General features: G+C 41.6%; 2 protein-coding genes across 3 annotated transcripts in view; one reads left to right on the top strand and one right to left on the bottom strand.

Moving 5' to 3' along the window:
* The window catches only part of EXOC5 (exocyst complex component 5), a 30508-nt gene extending 18297 nt beyond the window's left edge, over nucleotides 1-12211 (bottom strand). Inside the window, exons 1-4 of the mRNA XM_050897503.1 lie at nucleotides 12158-12211; nucleotides 7121-7212; nucleotides 3449-3596; nucleotides 2847-3041 (exon numbers count right to left, since the gene is read on the bottom strand). Of these exons, the coding sequence (XP_050753460.1) occupies nucleotides 2847-3041; nucleotides 3449-3596; nucleotides 7121-7212; nucleotides 12158-12184 (462 nt within the window). The 5' untranslated portion in view covers nucleotides 12185-12211. The remainder of the gene's footprint in view (nucleotides 1-2846; nucleotides 3042-3448; nucleotides 3597-7120; nucleotides 7213-12157) is intronic.
* Nucleotides 12212-12385: 174 nt separating this feature from the next.
* Nucleotides 12386-22070, top strand: AP5M1 (adaptor related protein complex 5 subunit mu 1). Of its 2 annotated transcripts, XM_050898310.1 has the most exons (8): nucleotides 12386-12487; nucleotides 16365-17010; nucleotides 18550-18777; nucleotides 19219-19358; nucleotides 20112-20197; nucleotides 20301-20416; nucleotides 20686-20782; nucleotides 21893-22070. In XM_050898310.1, the coding sequence occupies exons 1-8, from the start codon at nucleotides 12420-12422 to the stop codon at nucleotides 21988-21990; spliced, it is 1479 nt and encodes a 492-aa protein (XP_050754267.1). In that variant the 5' UTR covers nucleotides 12386-12419; the 3' UTR covers nucleotides 21991-22070. The 2 variants fall into 2 exon arrangements, with proteins under 2 accessions (XP_050754267.1, XP_050754268.1); XM_050898311.1 differs by lacking the exons at nucleotides 20686-20782; nucleotides 21893-22070 and having other exon boundaries at nucleotides 20282-20388.
* The last annotated feature ends 4236 nt before the right edge of the window (nucleotides 22071-26306 follow it).

Raw genomic sequence — 26306 nt, 5'->3', positions numbered from 1 at the left:
CATTCTGCTTATTAAGAGCAGCTTATGTTTTGAACTGTCAGCTTACAATAGCCTCTTAAGTCAAAAGCAGCTACGCTCCTCAAATAAATCCAATGAAATAGCAGTTATTTCTATGAGCTTACAGCAACCTTAATACCTAACAATTGTGATCAATACCGATGTCATTAGAGTAGTCTATATATTAGTAGTTATTCACCCATGTTACAAAAAAAAAAAAAAAAGAACAAAACACCCCACAAACACAACATTACAACATTTTCTTTGTCTCCTCTTCACACAATAGCTGTTAACTAACTTAGATTTTATTGAATTCAGGGCCTTTTCTTATGCACAACAGAAGCCATGACAAATCAATTTCCATGGTTTCTGCTTAAATCCGGACATATTTCATTTTTAATTGAATCAGGCTTCTGTAAACTATTAAATCAAAATAAATACAGATTCTGTAAATACAACTTAAAGGCCATAACATATCTGGAAAAAAATCTGAAAAATCATGGACAAATAATGGCAAGAGAGAATTTTAACACAAGATATTTTTATGAACAAGTTAAAAGGCATAATGGAATAATGTTGAGTACAGAACATAAACGGAGGAAAGGATGTAAGAATAATAGTAAACACATTAAACACAGGACAATGCTATTGCATGATAAATAAGTGAGCTGCTAGATAATTTTGATAGTTTAATTGTTTTAACTGGAGTGATTTGCTCACTTCAAGACTCTTCAGTACAGGAGAGGGACTGCTAGCTGGCAGTGCAAGGGAAATTATAAGGATTCAGAGGGTGAAGACACACAATACATAACATGGGACAAGACAGCAAGGAAAAACCTTCACAGAGATGGTAAGTCAGAAATTGCTCAGTACAGCTAGGAGAAAGTAATGTGGGAAACAACAACTTGAGTGTAGGGAAAAAAGGAATCTGACAGAGTTTAATAACTGACACTACTGAGAAAAATATGAATTCCCTAAGAGATAACTGCATTATAATTCTCTTCTCACCTCTCCTTTCACAGGATCCCCTGCTCTCAATGTCTCAAAGAAAAACCCACACTTGTGAGGGATGGCATAGTACAAAAAACCATAACATCCTCCAAAACACTATCTAAAACACATCAGTTTGAGGATCAGAAGACACTGACAAAGCATTAAGGTTTTATATTTAAGAATATTTGTTACTATCTCATACTTTAGAACTATCTTTAGTTCAAAGATGCATTAAGATGTGATAGCACTTGTCTAGGCAGGTTCTTTTATAAACACTACTTCTACTTACTGTTTAAACTAGGAGACAAAAAGCTGCAGAACAGTACTAACCCACCTTGACTGAAATCAGTCTCAGTAAGATAATTTGTATCCAGAAAATCTTGTTTGTGTTCCCACACACTTCCTCCGCAGACTGGCACAAGGCTTCTGGCCTTTACTACATTTGTCTTCCTCCAGATTTGCTGAATATCTTACTATTCTTCAGGGTGTATAAAGATTAATTTGCTTACCAGTTTCCAGGTTTACCCTATTTATCTACCAGTTTTTTCAGATCCTCCAACAGAAAGTATCACGAAACTTCAAGTTGTAAGTGCAAGTTGAATTCTATATGAGACTCTTCAGGAGACAACACATAATTCTCTTTAACTTATGCTTTGTTATTTACCACGTTGCCATTAAATATTTTTAAAACACATATTTTATTTCTACTTGGCGGGGAGGGGGGGGGACGGGACGGGGGACCCAAACCTTATGCAGATCTGGAAAAGTATGTCCATAGAAGAACTTCTGTTATGTTGAAACCTTTCTGTTTTCCTCGGAAGTCAGAGAAGTTTTTATGTGCTCCCTCTCTGATTAGGGCAAACTATCAACTGGTAATTACCATATATCCCCAGATCATGAATCGAAAGTCACTATGCAACTGACTTCTTAGGAATACAACTATATGAAATGATCAGTTTTTCATTTCCCTGAGAGATACCTTCAGCTCAGTAGAGAGGGGATGACTATTAACCTATTCTCAGGTCCTTTATGAGCTGCATTTCAAGCACATATTTTTTGCTGAATGTGCAAACCAAGTTTTTGCTGTTCCCACATACTGTAATTTTTTCCTGACTACAATCATATCACTGCACAGAATTTAAGGAGAGCGGGAAGATTCTTCAAGACACACCTCAAAAAAACCCCCAAACCAACAACTTTACTTATCTTTCAAACTGCATAGGGAAATCTAATATGTGTCCTTTTGCTTACAGCTGGACACTTTTCCTTCAGTTTACTTCTATTAGCCACACCATTCAGATTATATTTGCTTCATGAACATACTCCTGAAGCATAAGAAAAACAAAATGCTTTAACATTTCTTTGAAGTTTTTCTGCCCGGTTCCTCTAAATTCAGAGGGTGGAGACATAACCACAGGACTATACAAAGCCCAAAGGCATGCTGTGACAAAAAGGTATCCAAGGCCAGTGGACTGACCCAACAGAGTAAAGTTTCACAAAGAAGTTGTATTCAGAAACGTTCTGCATTACAGGGTGGATCTGAGGCACAGGGTTCAAAGGAAAAAGGCAGATATTGTATGCACTCTAAAGTTGCCCTCCCAGCGTTTCTCAAATCTCCGATAATTTCATAAAATGAAAAATGCCAACATTGCCACATTAAGCATCAATGAATACAAATGCTTTATCAGCAATCTGCAGCCTAGTGTTGTTAATTTACATTTCAGAACAATGAAACTTTAACAAGTCAGTCACTCACTGGTTTGAAGTCTGACCATGGTAAGTCATGGTAGCAGCTTGTAATTAGGGCAGTACTGCTTATTGCTTTGAACTGCTTTCATCCCGCTGACAGCTCTTACCTTTTCAGAGTTTGTAAAAACATCAGACTTCAGCTCTCCATCCAGAAACTCATTAAAGTATTTCATCAGCTTCTGAGCCTCCACAGCCCGTTGCCGTGGCGTGTTTACCCCCTCCAGTTGGTCGCCAAGGTGACAGACCTTAGTTGCTACATAGCTGATGTGCTCATCTAGTTCTTGGAAATGTTGGAAGGCAACCTGGGAGAACATAGGCACGGACACAAAACTCATGATTTCCATTTACTGTACTTTAGGAAACACTAGATTTACTTCAGTAAGCAGCACAGTGAATGCAGGCATCAGCTTTCCAGGTGCCGTACCTCAGAACTACAGAACTACTCAGAACCACTAATTAAGTACACGCAACTGCTTAAAGTTTAGTGTCTTCCTTTAAACTATTGTGAAGACTCGCTACTTTCAGAATAGCTAACACTCATTAATGGAACATGCAGATAAGCCCCCTTTGACAGGGGAAATTGTTTTCCATCAAACCCTCTTTATTCTTATCTCAAACAGTAGCACGCTGTACCAAGAAACGTTAATAGAGCATGTGATGCTTTTAAAACTTGCACAGCTTAGCACTGACTATACTCTTTAGATTTTACCTGGTTGCTTTTCTGCAGCTCTTGTACTTTCTTGGCAAACTCCTTTGCTTCCTTCTGGCATTGCTGTTCTAGTTTCTCCACCTTTCTCTGAATCCTTTCATCCATTACCTGTAATTCTTGGATATGATTTACAAATTCTTCCAATAATCTGATTTAAAATAAAATACAGGAAAGCAGACTTTAGTTTGAAAGACATTGTCTTCTGCAGAGAGCTTAAAATACCTCAAAGAAACGAACTTGCCTACAAGGCTGATACAATCATGTCTAACTTACAAATGCTATTTTGTTTTAAACTACACCGCCCTAGTTGTGTAGAACTCTATGCCTACATAAAAACTATGTGATCACATAAAAGGTAGGCCAGGGGAGAGGGGAATACCTAAATACCAATCCCTCAAGAACGTGGCTCTGCCACAGGTACAAAAGTCCCTATATCCCCATCTTCCCTAAATAAGTCTCTTCAGGGCAAAGAGAGCTTAGGCCACTACATCCCTTCAATGTAAGGGCTATAACAGGAAAATATTTTCTACTGTACATGTTACTGTGAACTTGTAAATCAGCATTCTATTAATAGGCAATGAATACAATCATATAGTCTCATAATGTCATTTTGGTAATAACCATGTTGCTTCCTGACTTCACTTTTCTTCCTATAACATACACCATTTTAAGGTTGGTTTTTTTCCTGCCCTTTCCCATCACTTTGATTTTTCAGACTCACATTTTAATCTTCCCAAATACAGTACAGCTGAATGCATTCTTAAATTTCCTCTATTCTTTTTCATTCCATTCTCAATGTCTCTCTCTTTCTCATTCCTGTTTTTGTCCATTCTGTCCCATTCCAGTCATCTTTTCAGCTTATACTTTTCTAAACATCCCAGTCACTGATGCTCAGGGAATGGATTATTCCCAGATCCTCCATAGCCATAAAACGCATGCTAATAACTGAAAACATATGAAAGATTTGAGAACTCTGCTGTCCAGGTTTAATGTCAAAGCAGAAGAGGAGAGGAAAGGGGAATCCCTTCCAGGGAGCTATTTCTAGACTAGTCAGGAATCTGCATTTTCACATATACTCTGTTCAGAAGGTATATGGTGAATATGAAGCCCTTCCAACCAGCAGTGCTGCTGAAAGGCAGAATGAGCACGCTGTTCCTCTCCTGGCTCCCCATGCACAGGCTAGAGACTCTTAGCAACCAGAAGGGAAAAGTAGAACGTATTATTCTACCCTCATACGACTCCTTCCCAGTAACAACTACAGTACCTCTCTTGGCCAACATCTAGAGCTTTCTCCGAGCAACACCTAAATGATACTAACGTGATTCTCTTTAGTTGCATGGAGGGTCACTGCAGTTTCAGTTTTAACTTCGCTGCTAAAATGACTGGCTTTTACGCTGCTGCTTGGAGCATGTGAACTGCCTTTTTGCTCACTGTATTGGTCTAAAACCTATTTCAAGCGGTATCTTTACAACAGTAAGTGACTTAAAGGCACAACTTATTAAAGAAAACTGGATTGCAGCAGACGTTTATGACTTCTTTCCTCCACTTCCTGCTTGCCAGAAACCCGAGGGTAAGCATGTTGCATTAGATTCTACAGAAAACCACAAGGAACAGACTTAAATTTACAGAAGTATATTTAAAATAAAATTTTAATGATAGTAAGTGACACAAAGCATACTTTCAAACAAAAGCCTAGAGAAGTGCAGATAGCTTCTATTCATTTTAAAAAGCTGATTCAGTTAAGTTTGGGGTTTGTTTTTTAAACAGGTGTTGTGCCAACTCTGCACTTACTCAGCAATAGTACTCAATATAGTGACAGAGGAAAGAATGCCTAAATAGAAGAGGTAGCTGCTGGTCAGGTTTCTCAGAATAAAGACTCCAACATTCTTTCTACCAAACAAAAGCATCATCTTCTAAAAACAGAAAAAAACCCCATACACCAAAAGTTCTGTTTCTTTTTGATATTAATTTTGGCTCCCTGCCCAATACTAGAAGATCCCACAAGAAAAATATTTACTGTTGCAGGATTCTCCCACTTGTCCTGAAAAATATGAAAGTGCATCACAGAAGTTAATACAAGCAAACCAGCAGAAATATAGAAGATAGGTTAAACTGAGCTGGTATTGGCACAAATCATTAACTACCCTAAAGTATATACTAGGCACAACTGAGGAGAAAGAGCTACAGAAAGCCATGTTGTGTATTTCCAGGCTTCTTCCTGCTTAAATCACATGTAAAGCTCTGCACAGGATACAGGCCCTAGATTGAATGTCAAGGGTTCAGCATCTTGCTAGAACTCCAACAATATCCTTCCTCTTCTCACATGCCTCCAAAGAGCCAGACTGCTCCAGAAGGAATGTCCTTTGACTGTGCTAATGAAGCATTTCGTATTTGCTTTTGAATAACAACAGCTTGTCTATGAAGTTAGTAACTCCTAAACTTCTTAAGAGTTCTAGCTCAGGTTACTACGAACAATCTTAATCTGGAATAAGATCATGTGGATGAGAAGTCACTAAGGAACAGCTATTGCACTTGCTCGTCTCCCAAGTGGTAATCATGTGAAAAATGAAAACACTTAAGTTAATTATGTCTCTAGAAAGACTACCAATACTGGTACAAAAGCTAAAAAGTAGCACTATTTGAAAGAGCCACTCTTTTCAAAACAAAAGAGGATCCAGAGGTTTGGAGCACAGAGGCTTAGATGTTGAACACTGCTGTATAAAATTGTGCATCTGAGTTACCAATGCACCACCCAATGCCGGCCCAGTAACCAGAAAGCTGGCTTCTTAGGGTGAGGTTTCTCAACAAAGCCAAGCCAGCTTACCACAAGAGAAGGTCCTACACTACCTCCTCCTTCCCCACTTCCCCTGCCCTAGCCTTGCTCCTTTCCACACCCACATTCCTTCTCACCACCAGCTCACAGACATACAACCTCTTCCCTTTGCGCCTGCTCCCAGGCCTTTCCAGTCCTCCAAAACTGCCAACCCAACTAGAAAAAAAGTTCACTCTTTTTTCTTGTCAGGTTAGTTTTCTGGCATTTTAGTAAGTTAGATTAGCTTACCATGAGATCACGTGCCTAGAGCTAGCTCAAGATGAGCCATCACAGTGTGCAGCTAACAGCAAGAAAGAGGAGCACAAGCCCATCTCCATTCAACAGCAGCAAGCTGTTCATTGGATTCAGACTATACCACACAAATTCATTTTAAAACAATCTAGGTCAACATTGCCATGTTCCTGCCTTTCTTCCCATCCTACCTATTTGTGCCTTTTATTTGCACCAGGACTGTAAACTACTGGGTCTTAAAACAAGCCAGCTCAGGGAGCTAAACTAGCAAGAAACTCATTAAATTGACTTAACTATCATAGCAGTGAAGTCTCATATTATGCTTTAATCCGGCAACTCCAGTGCTTTGGAACATTCATGTCTGACAAGGACAAACAACATCAATTCTTCATTCAAAAGGTCTAAATCAGAAAGTGACTTTCCCTACTCTTGTTACTGAATAATTGGTTCTGAATAATTGGCTCATGGTCACAAATTCTAGCAATTGTCCCAAATGAAAACCTCCTTGGACACACACCAACACTACACACAGGCTTTTTGTTATATGTGTAACAAAACAGTACAATTAGAGATACGTTCACTTTGACCATTATGCAATTTTATTTTACCTTTTCGGATCAAAAGCTTCTCCACCTCTGGAACCTCCTCCAGGTGTTCTCCATGCCAGGCGTTCAATGTATTCATCTGCCACAAAAGGCTCCTAGCCACAGAATAAAAACTCCTTACGATGTGCCACAGCAGGTTGTCCCTTAAGCAGCTGCTTACACATCATTTTGAAAGCATTTAGAAGCTTTACTACAATCAAGAGCAAGTACAGTGTTGACAATTACCCCATCACCTCTTATGTGTACATATTTAACATAGAGAACACCGTTCTTAATATGGTGGGTTTGAACATCTAGTCTATAGATTGCCAGACTACTAGCAAAGAATTTGCTGCAGGTCTGTGAAGAGTTGGCTCTAAATTACCTGTTCTTATTTCCAGGTGAGCTTATGGCTTGTCATTACAAAGTGCCTGAACCATGCAGCAGCTACACCGATTTGAGATATTACATCACAAGACACAGCCATCAGCTGTGCAGCAAATCAGATAGGAGAACTGATCTGTCTAAAAAATTACGCGGCAAAGTTAGTTTTCTTTGCAGTTGCTCAACTCTCTGACACAGTTCACAACACGGCATCACAAGCAGAACTGACCAAGGCACTGCCCCGTGGCAAAAACAGTGTGAGATTGCCACTGGACACTGTGCAACATCAAACTGCAGCTGCAGAAACAAAGCAGATAAAAAGGGCAAAAAACAAAGCAACCATAAACACAGATGATGGACTCGACTTTCACAAGAAGGAAAAATAGGGCATGAGTGATGCTAAAAACACAAGGTTACTCAAGTTTCTTCCATAATATTTGCTGGATTTTCCATAAAAATACCACACAATGGTGAAGAGTTAAGATTATTTATCCACCCAACAATGTTTTCTGAAGGTAGAGACCTCCTTATAAAACCAAGACCTCCTATTTTAGTTGGCCTAATAAACCAGCTCAAACATTTCTTCACATAGTTAATATTAAATACTCAAAACACAGTCCAACACCTATCCTTTAAAAAACTAGTATTTATCACTTCAGCTTCATTGGTAATCTAGCAGCATTGTTTAGGCGCTCACATCAGCACATCTAAGATCAGTAAGCAAAGTATTCTCACAACCACCAAGATTTCACGGAAAGCTTTTAAATTACATGCAGCAATGGTCCTAAAACTGTGAAACACAACCCAACACAGAGCTGGGAGTGGCTCTGGTTAATAGTGGTATTTGTCACAACTAATTCCTGTTAACGAAACATGTGAATATGCCACCCCTGCTTTTGGTAAAGCTTGGTTTAAAAAACCAAAAGTTATAAAAAAATAAACAGACCTCCACAGGTATCAAATTGGTTCCTGTATCAATAGGACTAAAACCTTGTCAGAAGTAATAAGGAGGGAAAAAACCAGCATTATAGCGCTATTTTAATAACTAAAAACAAGAGTTGAAGAGCAAATATTGCCAGTTCAAGGTTTGTCATTCCTCAGAAACACATTATGCCCTATCTAGACAGGCCCAGCTATTAAACAGAAGGATAAAAGTTTTTTAAATATACTTTGCAACATGCTGAATCCTGCTAGACAGGACAGAAACTTCACCCTTTCAACAGATCACCCAGTAACTCCTCATTCAAAGACTGACTAGAGTAACTGTGTTTTGCTCAGCCTCCTTGGTTAAGCTTCAAAAATAACTGGATGATACCACGTACAAACCATTTCTCTGCAAGTCACTCATCTCTTTAACCCAGCTCTTCCTGATACACAAGTTTAAGTTTCCTTTACTTGAATCCTTTCCATCAAAAGTTATAATGCAGTGTTTTCATACCAAGTGTAAATTCTCTCCTTACGTCATCTTTACATCTAAATATTTGGGAACATTTTTGCAATTTTAATTATAGGTGAAATGAGCCATTCAATACAGTAACATTCCCTTCAGGGGAGCCCGCCAGCTTCCTAATTACCTTATGGCTCTTTGCAGCACTTCTCCTTTATATGAAAAATCACAACCACCATCTTTCCTCTGAAGATCCCGTAATTCAGCTGGAGTACCACTCTACTTACAAGGACACCAACTATGGAATAACTCTATATAAAGGGTGCACTGTTTACTGATGCTCTGTGTGTATATATAACATTTTCTATATTTCTCCCTTCCTTCAGATGTTTGCACGAAAAGATAATTCACATACACACACAGAATGACCTTGAATTTTTTTCTTTTTTTTTTTTTTGCAAAACAACATCTACAGATTTTTTTCTGCAAGCCTATTAAAGCCTCCTCTCCTAAGGAAGTCTGATATGCATGCTCTAGACCCTCAAAAAAAAAAATTGTAATGCCAATCTTGCTCTATCCATCATGCCTCTATACTCCTCTAAATCTCCTTCGAGTGCATGTGTACAGAGAGTACCTGCAGCTCCCTCCCCTGCATCCCAAAAACTAGCCAGGCACATGGAAACAAACGCTGTGGTTGACCCCAAACTCGGTGCTACCTGACCAGCCACGAGGCCAAACTGAACCGGCAGCAGCCCAGTCCCCTCCGCCGCCCTTCCCACGGCGTGGGCACTCACGTGCGTCCCCCTCTTCCGCAATGCTCATCCCGTCTTGCAGCCTGCCTCTCTGCTTCTGCAAAAATTATAAACCTGCATTTTGTTATAACAATCTGGCACATCAGCAAAGAGTGTTAATCAGTTTAGTTAGAACTAAATGATGGCAAAATGACTGCTATATGCAGGTATAGTAATATCTTAAAGGGGCGTAAGATGGAAAATACCCGTTTTTCAAGAACACTTACATAGGAGATCTGTCCTTCAGTTTTTTAATCACATAAACCCTGTTCTGTATTATTTAAGAAATAGTAACTGCAGGGGATATTATTATGCGCAGAATACTGACAAACAGAGAAACAAAATGAGCTTTTTCTTCCAAATTTTCACAAAGGGTGTGCTAAAAATAATCTATTTGATTTATGAAGAATAAATGAAGTTCAACAGTGTCTTTTTAAGACATGATTTCACAGGCTCCACTGCAAATCCAAAACTTTTTAGTTTTGTTTGTATATCCTATCTTCCATATACATTTGCTCTTTTTAATGCTATCTTGATAACAGGGTTACCTATAGCTGACAGCCTAATTCCTATTTTAAGTCTCCTATCCAGTTCTGCAGAAATTGCTGAAAATCAGCTATTACAAATGTCATTTGCAAGTCCTTTGCCTGTTATCAGATGAGCACCAACAGTCAATTTCTTCACAGCTTTGAACTTCCCTCCAGCTCTAGAGGAATTAACGTGATCCTATCCATTCAGCCAATACTACTGATTTCATAAGAGATATGCCTGAAGTGGATGATAACCTGGTTTGATGTGGTCTGTATAAATGAAACTAAACTGGACCTAGCCACATTAAAAACCAGTTTAGAAGTAATCATTGTTAAATTACGCTTTGAGTTATGAGGGAGAATTAGCCCGTGTTGTGTTCATTTTCAGCACAGATCCTTCTACACAATATCACATATCTATATTGACAATGACTTTCAAACACACACACACCCCTTCATGAAAACATGGCAATCAAATACCACCCTCAGTATGCAGCTAAGGGTTACTCCCATAACAAGCACATTTTCATGTTCTAACCTATATGGCAGTGCCTGCAAACTAACATAGTAGGCAACATTAATTTAGTGAATGTCAACAAAACCTCTCTTGCTTTTGGAGTGAAAGAGAAGCGAAAGCAGGAGAGAAAGAAATAGTGGCTTCCATATTGGAAAACATGATTTCAAGCCCTGTCTCTAGGCAAAGGTCTCACCTACTTGCAATTTCATCTTTATTGCTATTGCAAAATGGAACAAATTGTTGCATGACCCAAAGCAGCCAAAACATACAGTTTTCTTTCCACGTCCAAGTTGTCTCACACTCAACATCCCACAAAGAAAAGAACCGCGTTGTCATCACGTTGAGAAATCAACGGACTCCTAGGACAGTTAGAGAGGTGCAGAGAGGGCATAAAACCTGGCATCTAGCTACTTAGAACATGGTATATCAGTCTTGCTATTTTTTTAAACCATGCAAGCCAAAAGATGTGAGTCATAACACTCGTGTCATAACAGTGATTCATAAATACAAGTGCACACAATGCATTTATATAAACCACAGATATAGGATCTTCCAGAGAAACAGGAAGACCTTTCCTGAAGGCTGGGCAAAGCGTGTCCCAGTGTTAACGCACCAAATGAACAACCGGCTCTCGAGTGACTCAGAGAGTAAATACAGGATACCTGGTAACGATACCACATCCCCATGCACTAGCAAGTGGGAACAAACACATTCTCTTTATCACAGGTCACATCACAAGAGCCCGTGGTCCAGGCCAGGAGAGAAGAGTTTGCCAGACTCCTGCTATATTCCTGCCCTGCTCGTGCGCAGCCTTGGGCAAGCTATTCGGTTTCTCGTGCCTCAGTCCCACAGTGGCTAAAGGGAGGGCAAAGTTATTTCCTTATTTCAGAAAAGTAGAAGCCGCGCTAAGACACCATGGCGCTGGGGTCAACTGAGTATGTGCCTTCGGGAGAAGAAGAGTGGCAGTCGGGCCTGGCACGGCCTGGCACCCTGCTGAAAGCGGCACCCCATCTGCGGCAAAGACCTGGGAGCCCCAGGGGAAGGAGGCCCAGGCGTAAGGGGCACCGCAAGCCCTCGCCCGAGGGAAGGTGAGGGACTCCATCCTCCCGAGGCATCACCCACGCTCCCCCCCCCCCCCCGTTTCCTCAGCCCCCCAGACCGACACCCCGTTTCCTCAGGTTCCGGCACTGCGCTGCTCACCCCCCGCACACGCCTACGCCCTCACCCCGGGCCCCGGGCGGGAGGCCCCGTTTCCCTCCCCGCAGCCTCGCCGCCCGAGTTGGAGCTCGCCCCGGGGGGGCTGCGCCTCGGCCGCGGCGGGGGAGGGGAGAGGCCGCCGCATCCTCTCAGAAAGCCGGCCGGCCCCGCCACCACCCTCCCGCCCCCGAGCCCAGCGCGGCCCCCTCCGCCCGGGGAAGCCCGCAGGGAGCCCCGGCGCTACGCCGCACCCACCTCGAAGAGCTCGGCCGTGGTAGCCATGGCCGCAGGGAGGGCGGCGGGGCTCCTCAGCGGCCCGCCGCCACCCCACCGCTGCCGCCCATTGTGTCCCGCCGCCCCGGCAGCAGCAGCAGCCGCCGCGGCGCCGCCTCCGCCCGCCGGAAATGGGCCTGCGCCGGGGCGGCCGCCGCCGGGGAGGAGCCGGGAGCTGCGTGCGGCGGCGGCAGCCGCCCCTCCGCAGCGTCCCGGCCGCCTTCAGCGCCGCGCCGGCACCGCCATGGCCCTGCGGGCACTGTGGCTCCTCAGGCACGACCCCCGGGCCGGCGGCGCCGTGCTCTTCTCCAGGTAACGGCGGCGCGCCGGGCCGGGTGCGTGTGGAGACCGGGGAGGGGGGAGGCGGGGATGGGCGCGGGCTCGGCGGCCTGGGCAGGCCCGCGGGTCAGGCCGGGCCGAGTCCCCTCGGGGGACCGGGGCTCGGCGGGGGTTTTCTGGCCTCTCCCCGGGCTGCGCGTCTTGTCGGGCGTCTGGCCCCGGTAAGGCGGGGCGGGGGGGGGGGGGGAAGAGAGAGAAAGCTGGCGGGTTCGCATCGGAGGCGCCGGTGTTTTCAGAGCAGCCGGGGTTGCCTCGGGGCCCCGAAGCAGTTGCAAAAATGCCAAAATGGTCTGATGCTGGATAAATCCCTTCTCTCGTTCAAAGCGCCGCTGGCCACTGTACGCTTCTGAACCCGATTTTGAAGATTTCTGGGTTCAGATAATGTGCTTTTAACTAAATCTGTTTTTTCACAACTTCTGCATCTTGCACGTGACTTTCCTTTCTCTGTTCCTCTTTCTGTTAGTTACTGTGAAGATGTTACCCAGCTCTTCTCTGTCCTGACATGGAAAAGGGCAAGGTAGTGATTATGAAATACTGTCAGATAAACAAAATGGGCCAAGTAGAAAGCACGTAGTTTGCTTATATTTTGCTTATATTCTCTTCGTATTGTTCTGTAACTGTACAAAAAGTACAGTCTTTTCAGGCAGAAATTTAACTTTCCATTTGATTTTAATTGTTGCATACAAAGACAGTTTTTTTAAGTTAGTGAACCAAAGGAGGACTTTTTATTCAGAACTGTTACAGAGTTTTAAATAACACTTTGGGTTAGGCAGGCTGCTTTTGTTGATCGGGCAAAATTTGTTGCTATTTCCTTGTGATTTCTCTGTGATTTCAGAGGACGCAATTCCAAAGAATGAGAGGAAAAATAGCTGAGGCTAGGGAAAGCAAAAACACTGAGACCTGGATAAAGAGGTGTGACCTACAGTCCTAGTCTGGATTCCGTAAAACTGAAGAGAGAACCTAGAAGGAGGCAAAAAAAAAAAAGGGGGGGGGGGCAAGTAGACTATCTTCCATCTTCAGATGCAGACAGATCTCTACATTGGACATTCCTCTGATTGTTTTAGGATTAGTATTATGCTCCTTGTATTACCTACAAGACTAGAGATGAGGCCTCCGCTCTACAAACACAGAGAAAGAGAAAGCCTTGTCCCAAAAAATCTGAGAATGTAATCACCATGGAGGAAGGGGGGGGCTAGTGACAGGGATACGTGAAGTAACTTGTCACACAGTAAGCGGCAGAGACAAGGAATAGCGCTCCTTTGAAAAGGGCAAACTATACTTGATACTTCAAGTGATTTCCAGACTTAGATCTTTCAAGTTCCCAGAGGAAATAATAGGGCTGTGGAAACCCCAAGTTTATCCTCCTAACTGACCTTAAATTCAACAAAGCACACAGACAATATAAAGAATGCCGGATCACATGGAAACTGTTGGTTTCGGGACTTACGCACTCAGCTGGAGATACGTGAGCCCTGATCTTTAACCTCAGAGAAGACATCTGGGACATCAAAGCATTCCACTTTTCTTGAGCTGATCATAACTTAATTCAGGCAACAAGTATGGTCTCTCTCTTGAATCACCAAAGCTCATTCATCCCTGGAAACTTTCATCTTTTTAAGTTTTCATGACTGTCTAGAAGGGAATACTGAAAAAATGAGATCTGAAGGGCTAACTAACCATCTAGTGACTCAGCTAAAGCTGGGAAGATTCAGTGGGAGGAAGAGAAGATTGCTGTGGCATGGGGACAGCTTCAGCAAATGGAGGAGGCAGCTTGGGACATAAGAAAGACAAAACTAGACTGAAATATCTCCTCTTCCTTTGTTTTTAAAATATTGACCAAAAATGGGAGATGCTCACCAAGGTTACATGTAGCTTTTTATCAACGACCTTGATCTGGAAGTCTTCATAAATTTTCGAGCTGCAAAACCACTCTGTTTCCTTGCTCTTCAAAATAGACATGAGACTGTAGGGAGGCGTTTTACTGTCATCTGTATCCTGTTTACGGATCTCGTAGCTCTGGCTTGTCTCTGCCTGTGCTTGCTTTTTCCTTACTGAAAAAAAAAAAAAAGCTGTAGATGCCTGATTAAGAATCAAACACAAAAGCACAATCATTGAAAATAAGCCTGAGGAAGTGTAGCTGCCTCCAGCAAGAGACTCTGCTACTCAGTTAAGAAAAGATGGTGTAGGTGGGACTTAGGCAACAGGATAAGAACCATGCAAGTGTTCAGGAGCAGAAGGAGAATGCTACATATGGAGGTCATAGATAAAACAAAGTACCACATTGCTGGGATTACAAGTTCTATGGCAATTTAAGAAACAGTCTGTCAATGTGTCTTTAAAAAGATGGTATAAAAAGGGGACTAAATTAAGGCATTTATGTATCTCTGCATTTTTTTCTCCCATGTTTGTATGTAAGCGTGGCTCTGAGCGCAAACAAATATGCAGCCTGAGAACAGATCTCCTACAAGATGATTCATAAAGTGATTTAACTAGTTGCCTGGCGAGTAACCTGTGATATGCACTTTGAGCGTCTGTGGATAACTACTAAGAGAATCCACAAAAGAGAATGTAGAAAAGCTAGCCTGTTATCCAACTTAATGTAAGAGAGACTCAGGGGAGTCTGTAGTTCCAAAAATGATGAAAACTAATGCATTAGTGGAAGTAATGTTTTTCTTTTCTTGGCTATTTATTAAGAGGCAACTCTTCAGTTCCTCTTGATAGATTTAGGTTAGCTTGAGAAGAAATTCATCCCTCTCTCCTTTAAAAAATAATACTGCTTCAGAAGAAGAAAATCTCAGACATAACATTAAACAGCTAGTATGATTTTTCTCAAATATCATCTCTAGGAAATTTGAAATTAAATATATACATTGATGCAACATAGTGATTTTAAAATATACAAAACCTTGCGTCTCTGTGACATTATGATTACGTCTTAAATACTCAAAAAAAAAAAAAAAGAAATTATGAAGTCACATGTATTGCACTTGCAGTGTGGAATCCATTTCGCTCCCCCCCAAAAACCATGCAGCTCTTGCTGGAAAAATTGGACTTGTGTACAGTGAAATCTTTTTGTATTTATAATATTGTAAAGATTTTTAGTTAATCTTGTTAATCAGTTAAAGCAACTGCTGCAAATCAATTGTGTAAGCTCAGAACAGCAATGAAGAATCTGTACATAAGTAACTTCCATTATACTGTCTCGCAAATATAGTATTTAGGAGAGTAGCAAAGCTGTAGCAGTAGCATGCTATATCTAGGCAAAAAGCTGTTGTAGTTGAATTTGATTACGTGGGACATCGTTTTCTTAAATATCTGAAAACTTGTCTTCAGTGTGATCTCGCCTCTTAGAAATATTTCGCTGTTGAAGTTTCGCTGCACTGGTGTGAGTCATCCTTGGGTTCATTAGTGTCGTTTAAACATCCTATACCTTTGTGCAACAGGAATGGTAGACAGACAGATTCACGTTTTATTAAAGAAATGAGTGAATGTATTTGCTCAAAGTTTCCAGTAAAAATCCACCTGCTAGAATGAATCCTAATTACTCATGAAATAGTTTTATTGACAATGATTTAGATTCTGATCCCGTCACTGTTTCTATCAGGACGCTGCTGGCTTCCACTTACACAAGGTTACTTTTAGGACCGGGGGGCCTTTGGGAGTTATTTGAATCCCTAAGAGAAACCCATCCTTGATTATATCAATATTCCAAAGATTTTTATAGTGCTTTTGCATTCTCTGACAGTCAGAAAAGGGATTGCGTGGTTCTGCTTCTAGGAACTCTGTTGGTATGGTATTTTGGGTGGAAAAAGATGAGTAGCACTAACACGCTCTTATTCCCATGTCACAGACGTTACCCCACCGTTGAAATACGTGCTGAGACCTTCAACGGGTCAACACATGTGCCTGTACCATCTGACAGCGCTTTTCTTAAAGCTTTGCTTTTTGAACTGAGACTCGTAGACGACCATATTTTTGTGGAGCATCGAGATACTTGTACTCGAATTAATCGTTCATCGGTATATTCAGTTCGCACCGAAGGAGGGGATCTCTGGCCCGTGCTTGCTTTTCAGAAGAGTGGTCTGATATATGCGTGTCTTCCACTAGTTGAGGAGACCTTGGAGCCACGGCCACCCCTCCTCACCGTTAGCGGGCTCTCGCAAGGACTGGCTCTTTTGTTAGGCATTGTGGACTACATCTCTCCGAGTCGGAAGAATGAAGCTGAGATGAGTGCGAAAATAGGCCAGCTTCGAAATTTGCTTATACAGGCCTGTCCGCTTGGCACCCCCTTAAACACAAACATACGCAGCTTAAACAGCTCGTTCGATGACATTCAGGAAATGCCTACAGATGAGAATCAACCAGCTTGGAGATCCAACACATATAAAGGCAAACCTCAGGTTAATGTCTGTATCACTGAAAAAGTCAAGTGTATGCAGTATGACAAACGAGATGTTGTGGACATGTGGCAAGTTTATGGAGCTGTAAATTGCAAGGTGAGAGCATTTTATGTGCAAGTCTGACCAAAATATTTTTCATGCAAGCACACTGGGAAGGTAAATATTCATGCCATTTTACTTTGGTATGTGATCAGTGAATTTCTAATACTGTAATATTTCAAAGTATAACAAACTATTACATATTAGACTGATGCGTTAGTGGGTTTTATTTTGATCTTTACTGTTTTTTTCCTGCATGCTTCATGCATTTTTTCAGTAACTATTTATGGGACTTAAATTTCCAGCAGTAGCTACCTTGCATGTATTTTCCCAAGTTTTTCTTATTTTAAATGAAATAGAAATAATTTCATACAGTCTTTGCATATAGAGACTAAGAAATGGTAGTGCTAACACCAAGTTTATTTCCAGCTAATAAGCAATGTGTTAAATAATGATTAGAAACAGAATTTCTGAATGAGTCTTCTACAAGTGTCTTTATGTGAGCATTTTTAATTAATTTTCCTATAAAACGAAAGTTTAATCTTCTATCCTACTTTATTCTATTACAACAACAATTTGAATCCACAAATGTTGTTTGTTTGGCTGACGTAAGAACAGTTGATACAGAATCTGGTGAAAGAAACTGGTTGTATGATTATTTTGAATGTTTTCGTATGTGACAATGGTTTTCATTGTTTAATATTAAAAGTTGGGGAATATTCACTAAGTAGATCAATAATAATTATGAAATACGTTAAAATTTGTGTTTTCTGTAATTGATGTATTTAACATTCTTTGTTCTAAATTATGCTTAGGAAGCACACTATATTATCACAGTACACTGTAGTTGTAACTGCCAGTGTTTTAAGAGGAGAAGGACCTTCTAATAAAGTGGATCATGGTAATTTAATTATTTGCAAGAGGTGGGATACTCATCTCTGAAGGAAGCCAACCTAAGTACTGCGCTTCCGAAGGCTGGGTTGTTTCCCACCAGCCGTGCTGGTAGGGATTATGTGGGTGAACAGCTTCCTGGTCTCAGAGGGACAAGTTTCTAGGTCATCTTGCAGAGTGGATGGCCTTACATAAGAAGAAAGCCCTGGTGTAATCATGCACTGCTGAGCTGGCACACGGAGGGACGAGACAATGGATGCGCTGCACATGGTTGCCGTGAGAAAGCTGACATGGGACCACAGCGGCCATTAGTACCATGCTTGAATCCATTAAGCGGATGTTGTAAAAGTAACTGAATTAATTAGACTATCACCAAGTGTGTTTATGTAACATTCATAATGATGTAGCTGTACAGGACGTCCTTGGCTTGCTTATCTGCTGTTTTGCTGAAGAGTACCTGTCAATTAAGAGACATTTAGCTAAGACTGCATCCCTAGCCCTACTGTGGGAAAGCCTACAGAAATGGGAAAGGGACTTTGTTTTGAAAGTATTTGTCAGTACTAATGTTTGAAGCCAGCTGAAAATTTTTAGTGTGTGTTTTTTTGTTTGGTTTTTTTTTTTAAATGCTTGTATTCGATTTTTGAACATCTAATTCTGACTTGAGGGAGATATTTTAGAATAACTTCTTAACTTCATTTTTTCAAGTGTGACATAGAGGGATCTGCACCAAATGTAACCCTTAGTTTGAATCTCCCGACTAATGGTCCTCCGCTCCAAGATATCGTGGTCCATCATTGTGTGACTTCCGTTGACCCTGCCATGCTGATGTCCAGTAGTGCCGAGCCACTGGATGATTCTGTGTATAACGGACCTTACAAATTTCCTTTCATTCCTCCTTCAGATTCATTCAACTTGTGTTACTACACTTCCCAGGTAATAACATCCCTGACCCTCGCTATTTTCCAGTCTACAAATGGGAATAAAAATAGCTGTGTTGAACGTGTCTGAATGAGTTTCAGTCTGATACAGGCAGGTGGAATGTTTTTTATATAATAAACTGCTTGGAAGGCACTTCAGGACTTGTATCATCTGAGTCACGTTCAGGAGGCGCTGGTACCTTTGACTGCATGGCGTGGCTTTTCTTACTTTAAGTGAACCACTGAGATGCCTGAATTAGACAAAATGAATCCAGGCTGAGATGTCAAGTGCATATACCACAAATCTATGTATCGCAAGCAGCCTGAAGAGTTTGACACAGTCAGCAATTAAGATGTGTTTGTTATTTTCTAAGTACTTTAGCAATGAAAACAGTATATAACTGATCTTATGATGATGATGTTAATTTATCTTGAGAATGAATATAGTTTTTTCCAGGTTCCTGTTCCACCAATTTTGGGATGTTACCAACTTATTGAAGAGGGATCACAGTTAAAAATAACAGTTAATTTGAAGCTTCATGAAAGCATAAAGAATTCTTTTGAGTACTGTGAAGCTCGTCTACCTTTTTTCAACAGGTAAGAATAAAGAAATCCTAAATAAATTTCTTCCATTTCTCTGTGATCTTCCTGAAATGAACCTGTCAGGAGTCAATATAACAGATTATGCTCCATCAGAGTACTGCCAGTGGACACCGAGCTTGCCAATGTCGGGAAGCCCCCTTGGAATTCCTGTAATTTCCAGAATACAGAATTGTACCAGAATATTTGGTAACATTCTGAATACTTCTGTTGCGCATCCTCTTTCCCTGTGGTATTTTTTCACGTGAAACACCGCCACAATCCTCCAGGTGGATTAAGCCTTGAGATCACTTCCAACCCAGGGTTACCTCTTCCTTAAGACTGCTAATCCTAGCTACAGATCAGTTTATCAAAAATATAGTTATTTAAAATTAAAACGATAGTTTTCATTTAAGCCTCTCTGACAACTGCCGCGACTATGCTGTCACATAATCATCATGAAAATTTAAAGATGAAATGATACAAAGTTGCTGATGCTGATCATAGTGTTAGTAAAACACTATCAGTGAACTAAAGACAGTAAAATATCAACAGCTCTTTTATGATTACTAGGTTGAGACCGTGGTGATTTCCTCCTGCTCTGTAATTTCTTTTCATAAATTAGCGGTGTGCTCATATAGGTATGATTTGTCTGTGTGCACATAAATAACGTCTTTCAGCATTTTGTTGCTTTCTTTAACAAAATGGGTGTTAACAAATACTGAATGATACTAATTCCAATGGTTTTATTTCTCCTCTCTTATACTGTAGGGGCCCAATCGCTCAATTAGAGTACAAAGTTAGTTACGGCCAACTGGATTTGTCACGAGAGAAGAGCCTACTGGTTTGGGTCATCGGTAAGCAGAATACCCCTGTGCGCTCTGACTTCCTCCCCCAGTCAGTTTTGTGTAGTGTAGGCACAGCTGTATAATTTCTTACAGATGCTGTTTCTGGCTTTAGGACAGAAGTTCCCTAAATCTTTGGAAGTTTCTCTGGCTGGAACCGTGTCTTTTGGCACTGCAGGCAAAGAGCACCCAACTGATTATGTTTGCACTGGGAACACTGCTTATGTAAAAGTAAGTCGCAGGCTCTGCGAAAAGAGGCCTTAGTAGTTATTTTTTTATTATCTTAAATGGTCTATGAAGATACATTGATTTTAAATCAGACATAATTATTAGCCTCTTTGTTCTCAGCATGGAGTTTTCTGTTTTCATGCTTACAGGATTTGACATCCTGTCATTTTGGACTACGCTTGCACACCAAGAGCATGTAACACAGATTGCCAGTATTTGCGCAGCAAGCATGACAATATGCATCTGATCATGTTTTCCCTCTCTTTCTATAGCTGTATTTTAGGATCCCAGACTTTACACTTACTGGATGTTACGTAGACCAGCATTCTATTCAGATCTTTGTACCAGGAAAACCCAAAATTACTGCATGTGAGTTGCTAAAAATGTCATTTATTTAACTGAAACTGTGTATTGAAGTTATGAACCGGATGTCAATGACTAAAATTCTGTAGCTGAAGTTGGACGAAGCTTTTTCCTGGTTTGCTTGGGCCACCCCAGAAATTTTGTTCTCTGCTTTGTATTTTTTTTTTTTTTTTGGTGATGCTTAAAGCGCCCCTGGAGTAGGGACTGGCATCTCCCTTTCAGACGAAAGCTCTTATTACTCGGTTACAAAGTCAGTCTCTCTCTTGGGCTCTCTCCCCTTCACCCTGTGATGTTTTACTATGCTCTGCAACAATGGCAGAACTTTTACTGGGGGTGCAGAGAATGCCTCTCCGTAGTCTGGCCCCTTGTTTAGGACACTTTTGTCAGACGTGATGTGTGGATTGGCAATACCCAGGCACAGAACTCAGCTCATGCACGCAAGGTGAGACTGTTGCTGTCAGTGTCGTCACACCAACATCCCTTGGTGGATGTGGCTCTACAATGAATCTGTGGAGCAGAAACCAAATCTGCTTATTCTTGAGTTAACACATGACTACTTCCAAGTCTGCACCAAAAATATACTAATTGGGAACACAGTAGGCACTCATTAAATCTGAGCAGTACTGTCTAATGGAAGCATTTGTATTTGTAGCTGTCTGTCTGTTGCAACTTCTGTCAGTCATGTTAGCAGAAGTCTGTAAATGCCTTTTGAAAACTCTGATCTATACTGTTAATTTTGTGACAGGTCACATTCAGTCCTAAATTGTAACACAAAAAAAGCAACATTTTCATACTGTATGTTTTAGATCAAGTATGCAATTTATACTCATTGGACAAAATCCAAGCCATCCACCTGCTTTTGACTTAACTTCTGTTTGAATTTTAAGCTCATGACTGACACATTAGTAAAGGTAATTGAAGCTGAGACTTTCAATGTCTCATTATCAGAAATGATTTTCAAATAATAATAAGAGTCTTACAGTTTAAAGAGGCCATTATACCTTTTCTGTAAACTACTAAGGATGGATTAGTAGTCTCTTAGCTTGGATGAAGGAATGTCTGATTGTAAGGCACTCTGTAATGCTTATTTTTCTTGTCTGTTTTTTTTTTTTTTAGCCCGGGAACTGATTTCTTCCGACTACTATATCTGGAATTCCAAAGCACCAGCACCTATGGTGTACAAAACCTTATTTGACTCATCTGCTTGTGAATGATTTTTGTATTTAAACAAAACAGACAGCTAATGAGAGTAATGTCATGATACAGTGAAAATAAATATTCTCCAGCACTTGTACTTTGTATGTTTGCTTAAAAATTTCTGTTAAGGAAAAACAAAAGAGGTCACTTCTCTTAAAAACATAAGTTGGTTTTAAGTTGTTTAGTCCTGGATAACAGCTTAGGGAAGACAATTTGAAATGTACTTGCCGTGGCCATTTTTACTTTCCCTTCTAACATTAACTGGTGATACAGATACAGACTGGTACAATTGGGCATGTCTTCCGGGAGGACTCCCAGTTACTTCACTGTTTTTGTAAACCAGAGAGCTCACGGGACATGAAAGCTTTCAGTGTCTCATTCCTGTCCTGAAGTCACAAGAACCTGATTAGACCCCAGATTAACAGGACAATTAAAAGCGTGAGTTCTGTTATTTTCACAAGATGCATACAGAATACATACGAGTCAATAATTTACAAGAATTTTAAGAGAGGGAGCATGGCATAAGCAGCGCTTCTAAAAGTGGAGACAATACAGGAGTCATTATTGCCTCTGTCAGCAGAAGCGGTGAGTTCCCTTTCATACGTGCCTGTGAACTGCATCGATCTGAAAGGTAGCCTTAGTGAAGATCCAGAGGTGTGAACCTGGTTTTTCAAATCACAAGACTAGCTCTGAGCAGGCAAAACCAGCTAAGTTTGCTGGAGGTTCCAAAAAACATCACTGAACCGTTTTCCTTGGAAAAATAGGCGGAAAAGGACTCAGTTTACAGAGACAGACCTCTCATTTTAAGAAGAAAATTGGTATCTGCAGGAACATAGGAAATGGACTTTAAGAGAGTTATCAGGAAATGAGCAAATTCTGAAAGGCTGGTGAAAAACTGAGAGAACCTGGAGAGCAGCACAAAAGAAGAGAAGAATGCCATCTAATAACCGAGCATGCCGGCTGCTCCTGGTGTACCTCTTGTTTAACTGTACGCTGTGTGATAAATAAGATTAGTGATTATGTAAGGAGAAAAGTTTTAAGCTGTAATTTAAAAAATGCTTAGATTGAGATAGCAATCTAATCGGTTGGTTAGAGGTTCTAAAGGGTGGATTAATTCATGTGAAACATGCCGTTCAGCTGAAACAGCTATGCAAACTTACAAAACAGGGCTGTGCTGTGACCCATTTCACAGAGGTGATGTGTCTGTGTTGATTAGCAAGCAAAAGGTGAATTAATGATTTTGCCCAGAATCCAGCCCCTACCTCTTACAGTTGTCTGCATGCCTGGACACCACAATGTGAGTGGGGAGAGGGGGTCTCTCTGTTGGAAGAGTTTAGATCATGTTCTGTACGCCGGGCACCCGCCGCAGGATTTCAGTGTGCGGTGTTTGCTTTTCACCTACCCAGGAGAAAGATGGGAGCTGTCTATTCTGCACAGCAGCACCTTGGCGGAATGGCTGTTCTTCTTCGCAGCATTTCCCCAAGACATGCTATGAAATGGTGGGACTGTCAAAACTCACAGCACAGTAGAAGAGAATCCCCTCGCACTTAATAGCAGGGTGTCCTTCCCAAATCCTCTTCCTTTTTGTTTCCTTCTTGTCTGCGTCCCTAAGTCTCTGAAGGTTAGGAGAGCTGCAGTACTGAGGAATGGGAGGGGGCTGCTGCTTTAGATTACTTTGCACACACCTATCAATGCAGGTTTGGAGGGAGGGAGGGGATGGGTGATGTTTCTTTTCTAGCCCTGAGCAGTTTTCTACGACTTCACGCAAGCCATCACCTGTTTTGATTTATTATAAGGGTTTGCTCCAGAAACCTCTGGATTATAACTCTAGCACACTCTTGCTGCAGCGCTCTGCCCCTGCTCAGGGACAGCTCTGTAGTAAGAGAAGCGGGGAAAGGAGGCTGTGCCTGCCTTTCTTTTAAAAGTGTGGCCGAGGTCTCTCTGGCAGGCTTGAGTATGCAGCGTGCCCTGTTCTTTGGCAAGCACCCACGCACGAGTCAGACAGCAAAACAGATCAGGTTGACCTGGCACACACCTTAATCCAACGGTCTTGTGCAAGAACTGTGAGACACCCACGCTGGTGGAGAAAGAGCCAGATGAAGCCTTTCTCCTGGCCTGACGGCTACACTTGTCTTTTGGGAAGGGGAAGGGCCCATTCTCATGGACGCTTCATAAATCTTAGTAAGCTAGTGAACTAGCAAAGTAAGCTTAGTAGTAAACTTAGTAAGCTTAGTAAACTAGATGGCTAGCAACTCAGGTCTATCACAACTGAGGTACCTTTAGGCATGACCTGCAGAAAACAAGGCATGGAGAGAAATGAGTGATGTGTGTAGAGGTTTCAGGTGCTCCCAGGGCTGGGCAGCAAATGGGGACACTGGGGAGACAACACTAGAAACCAGAGTTCGAGGACTGGCAAATGACTAAGCCTTTCTGTGCATCTTTCTGTTCCCTGGTAGTTCCCCAGACAATTTCACTGTTTCTCTATGTGCTCCAACCATTTTCCCTGTTTTAAGAGGAGAAAAAACACTTCAAAACCTAAATCGGGAAGATATGATTGAGAGCTCACGTGAGCCTGAGGACTCCATGGCAGAGGTGGTATCTAACAGTAGTTCTGGTGGGCTCTAAAGGCGATTAAGCCCTGTGTCTGTGGTATTCCTTTAGCTCTTTAAAAAAATCAAGAAGTTTTTAATACAACAGTTTCTTTAAAAATACTCTGTATTAAAGGGAAAAAATAAGAGTTCTGTTTTGGTACAGAGTGCTGTTTCTTCTACAAGAGTGCTTGCTCCTTGAACTGCTTATATTTATAATTTCATCACAGGTATAGACTGTATGAGATCTATGCAGATAACTTTGCACAAAGACTTTCAAAAGAGGTGGCCAAAGAGTTCTCCAGACTTAGTATTGCATTTCAGAGGGCTAGAAGAAAACTAACATGCAAATAATTGAAAAGAATAAATATAAGGACTTAAATAAATATTGGGTTGTCAACCCGACATTTTTCCCAAACAAAATAATGGGTATAAATAAGTAAGAAGTTAATACAGAACTCACTTCATTAAGAAAATGAATTTGTTTCATTTCATTAAAATTTTGGGGTAATGTAAGTAATGCCAATCAACATGAATTTAAAGCAAATATACAGTGTCAAACTGTTTAGATGAGACTGCACATTTAGTTGGCATCACAGAGAACTGATGTAACAGACCGCTAAGAAATGAAAATAATGCGAAATCCATGTACAACCCACTAAACGCAGCAAAAACTGGCTGACATTTCCAAATGCAGTGGCAATGGGGAACCATCATCAAACATGTTTTGGAGCCTGACTGTGTTATTTAACTCTTTGTGGAAGGTGTGGAAGGAAACGGGGAATTTGCAGTGATGAAGTTTGCAGTGGGTGCAGTGGCTGAGAAGCAGCAATTACTGAAGGTGCTGAAGTCCTCATTCAAACCCTGATGGTTTGACTGTCTCAGGAAAAAAAAACCCAAAAACTAAAAAAATAAAAGTAGATGTTCCAGCACAAGCAGGTGCACAGGTGTGGGTCTGAGAACAGATGCCATCGATACAGGGTGAGAGGAAAAGAGAGCCAAGGAGTGTCAAAAAGACCTAGTAGGTGGCTTTCGTGTGCATTGCTGTGGCCAGAAGGACCAGTGCAATCACTGAATGCGTAAGGAGCAAAAATGCAGGAGGAGTACCTGGCACTGGTGTGATTCTCATCAGCCCACATGGCCCCCATTTCGAGGAAAAATGTCCGGATCCTGAAGCTTCTGAGAGCTCCTGAGCTTCTCACCAAAATTTCCCTTGTTCTTCACCCCCTTGCTATTCCCGGTGCAGCCTGCCTCTCCCTCAAAGTGTCGTGTCCAAAGGGTTGGGGTGTACTGAGGTGCCACGGTGAGGAGAGGGATCTCCTCAGGTGCTATGTGAACTCCTTCCCCTCCAAATCCTGAATCATACCAGAAGCGAGGTGGGACCAGGAAGCCCACCTTCCCTTGACTGGTAACCACTGCTGGAGAACACCTTCCCAGGCCCCCCGGGGAACACCCTCCCACCACAGTCACCTCGACCATATCTCCTGAGCTTGCCAGTCTTATCGGGAGACAGAGTCAAAAGCATCACCAGTGTCCAGGTGTGAGACAGCAAGTGTCCCCCCCAAATTCACAGTGCCTGTTCCTCTCGCCGCAGAAGGGAATTAGTCCACCTACCGCGGTTCGATGTTGTCAAATCTGTGCCGGCTGTTACTTACCACTACTCAGTAATTTGGTGCTTTTCCAGTTTTCTGGAAGCCCTTTCCTCCCTCCAGGGTCCCAAGGTATTTGGTGACAGCACCAAAATG

The sequence above is a fragment of the Gymnogyps californianus genome, chromosome 5 (assembly GCF_018139145.2).
Source record: "Gymnogyps californianus isolate 813 chromosome 5, ASM1813914v2, whole genome shotgun sequence".
In the NCBI taxonomy this organism is placed as follows: Eukaryota; Metazoa; Chordata; class Aves; order Accipitriformes; family Cathartidae; genus Gymnogyps; species Gymnogyps californianus.
Note: the sequence above shows the minus strand (reverse complement) of the source record. Positions and strands in the feature narration are given on the sequence as shown.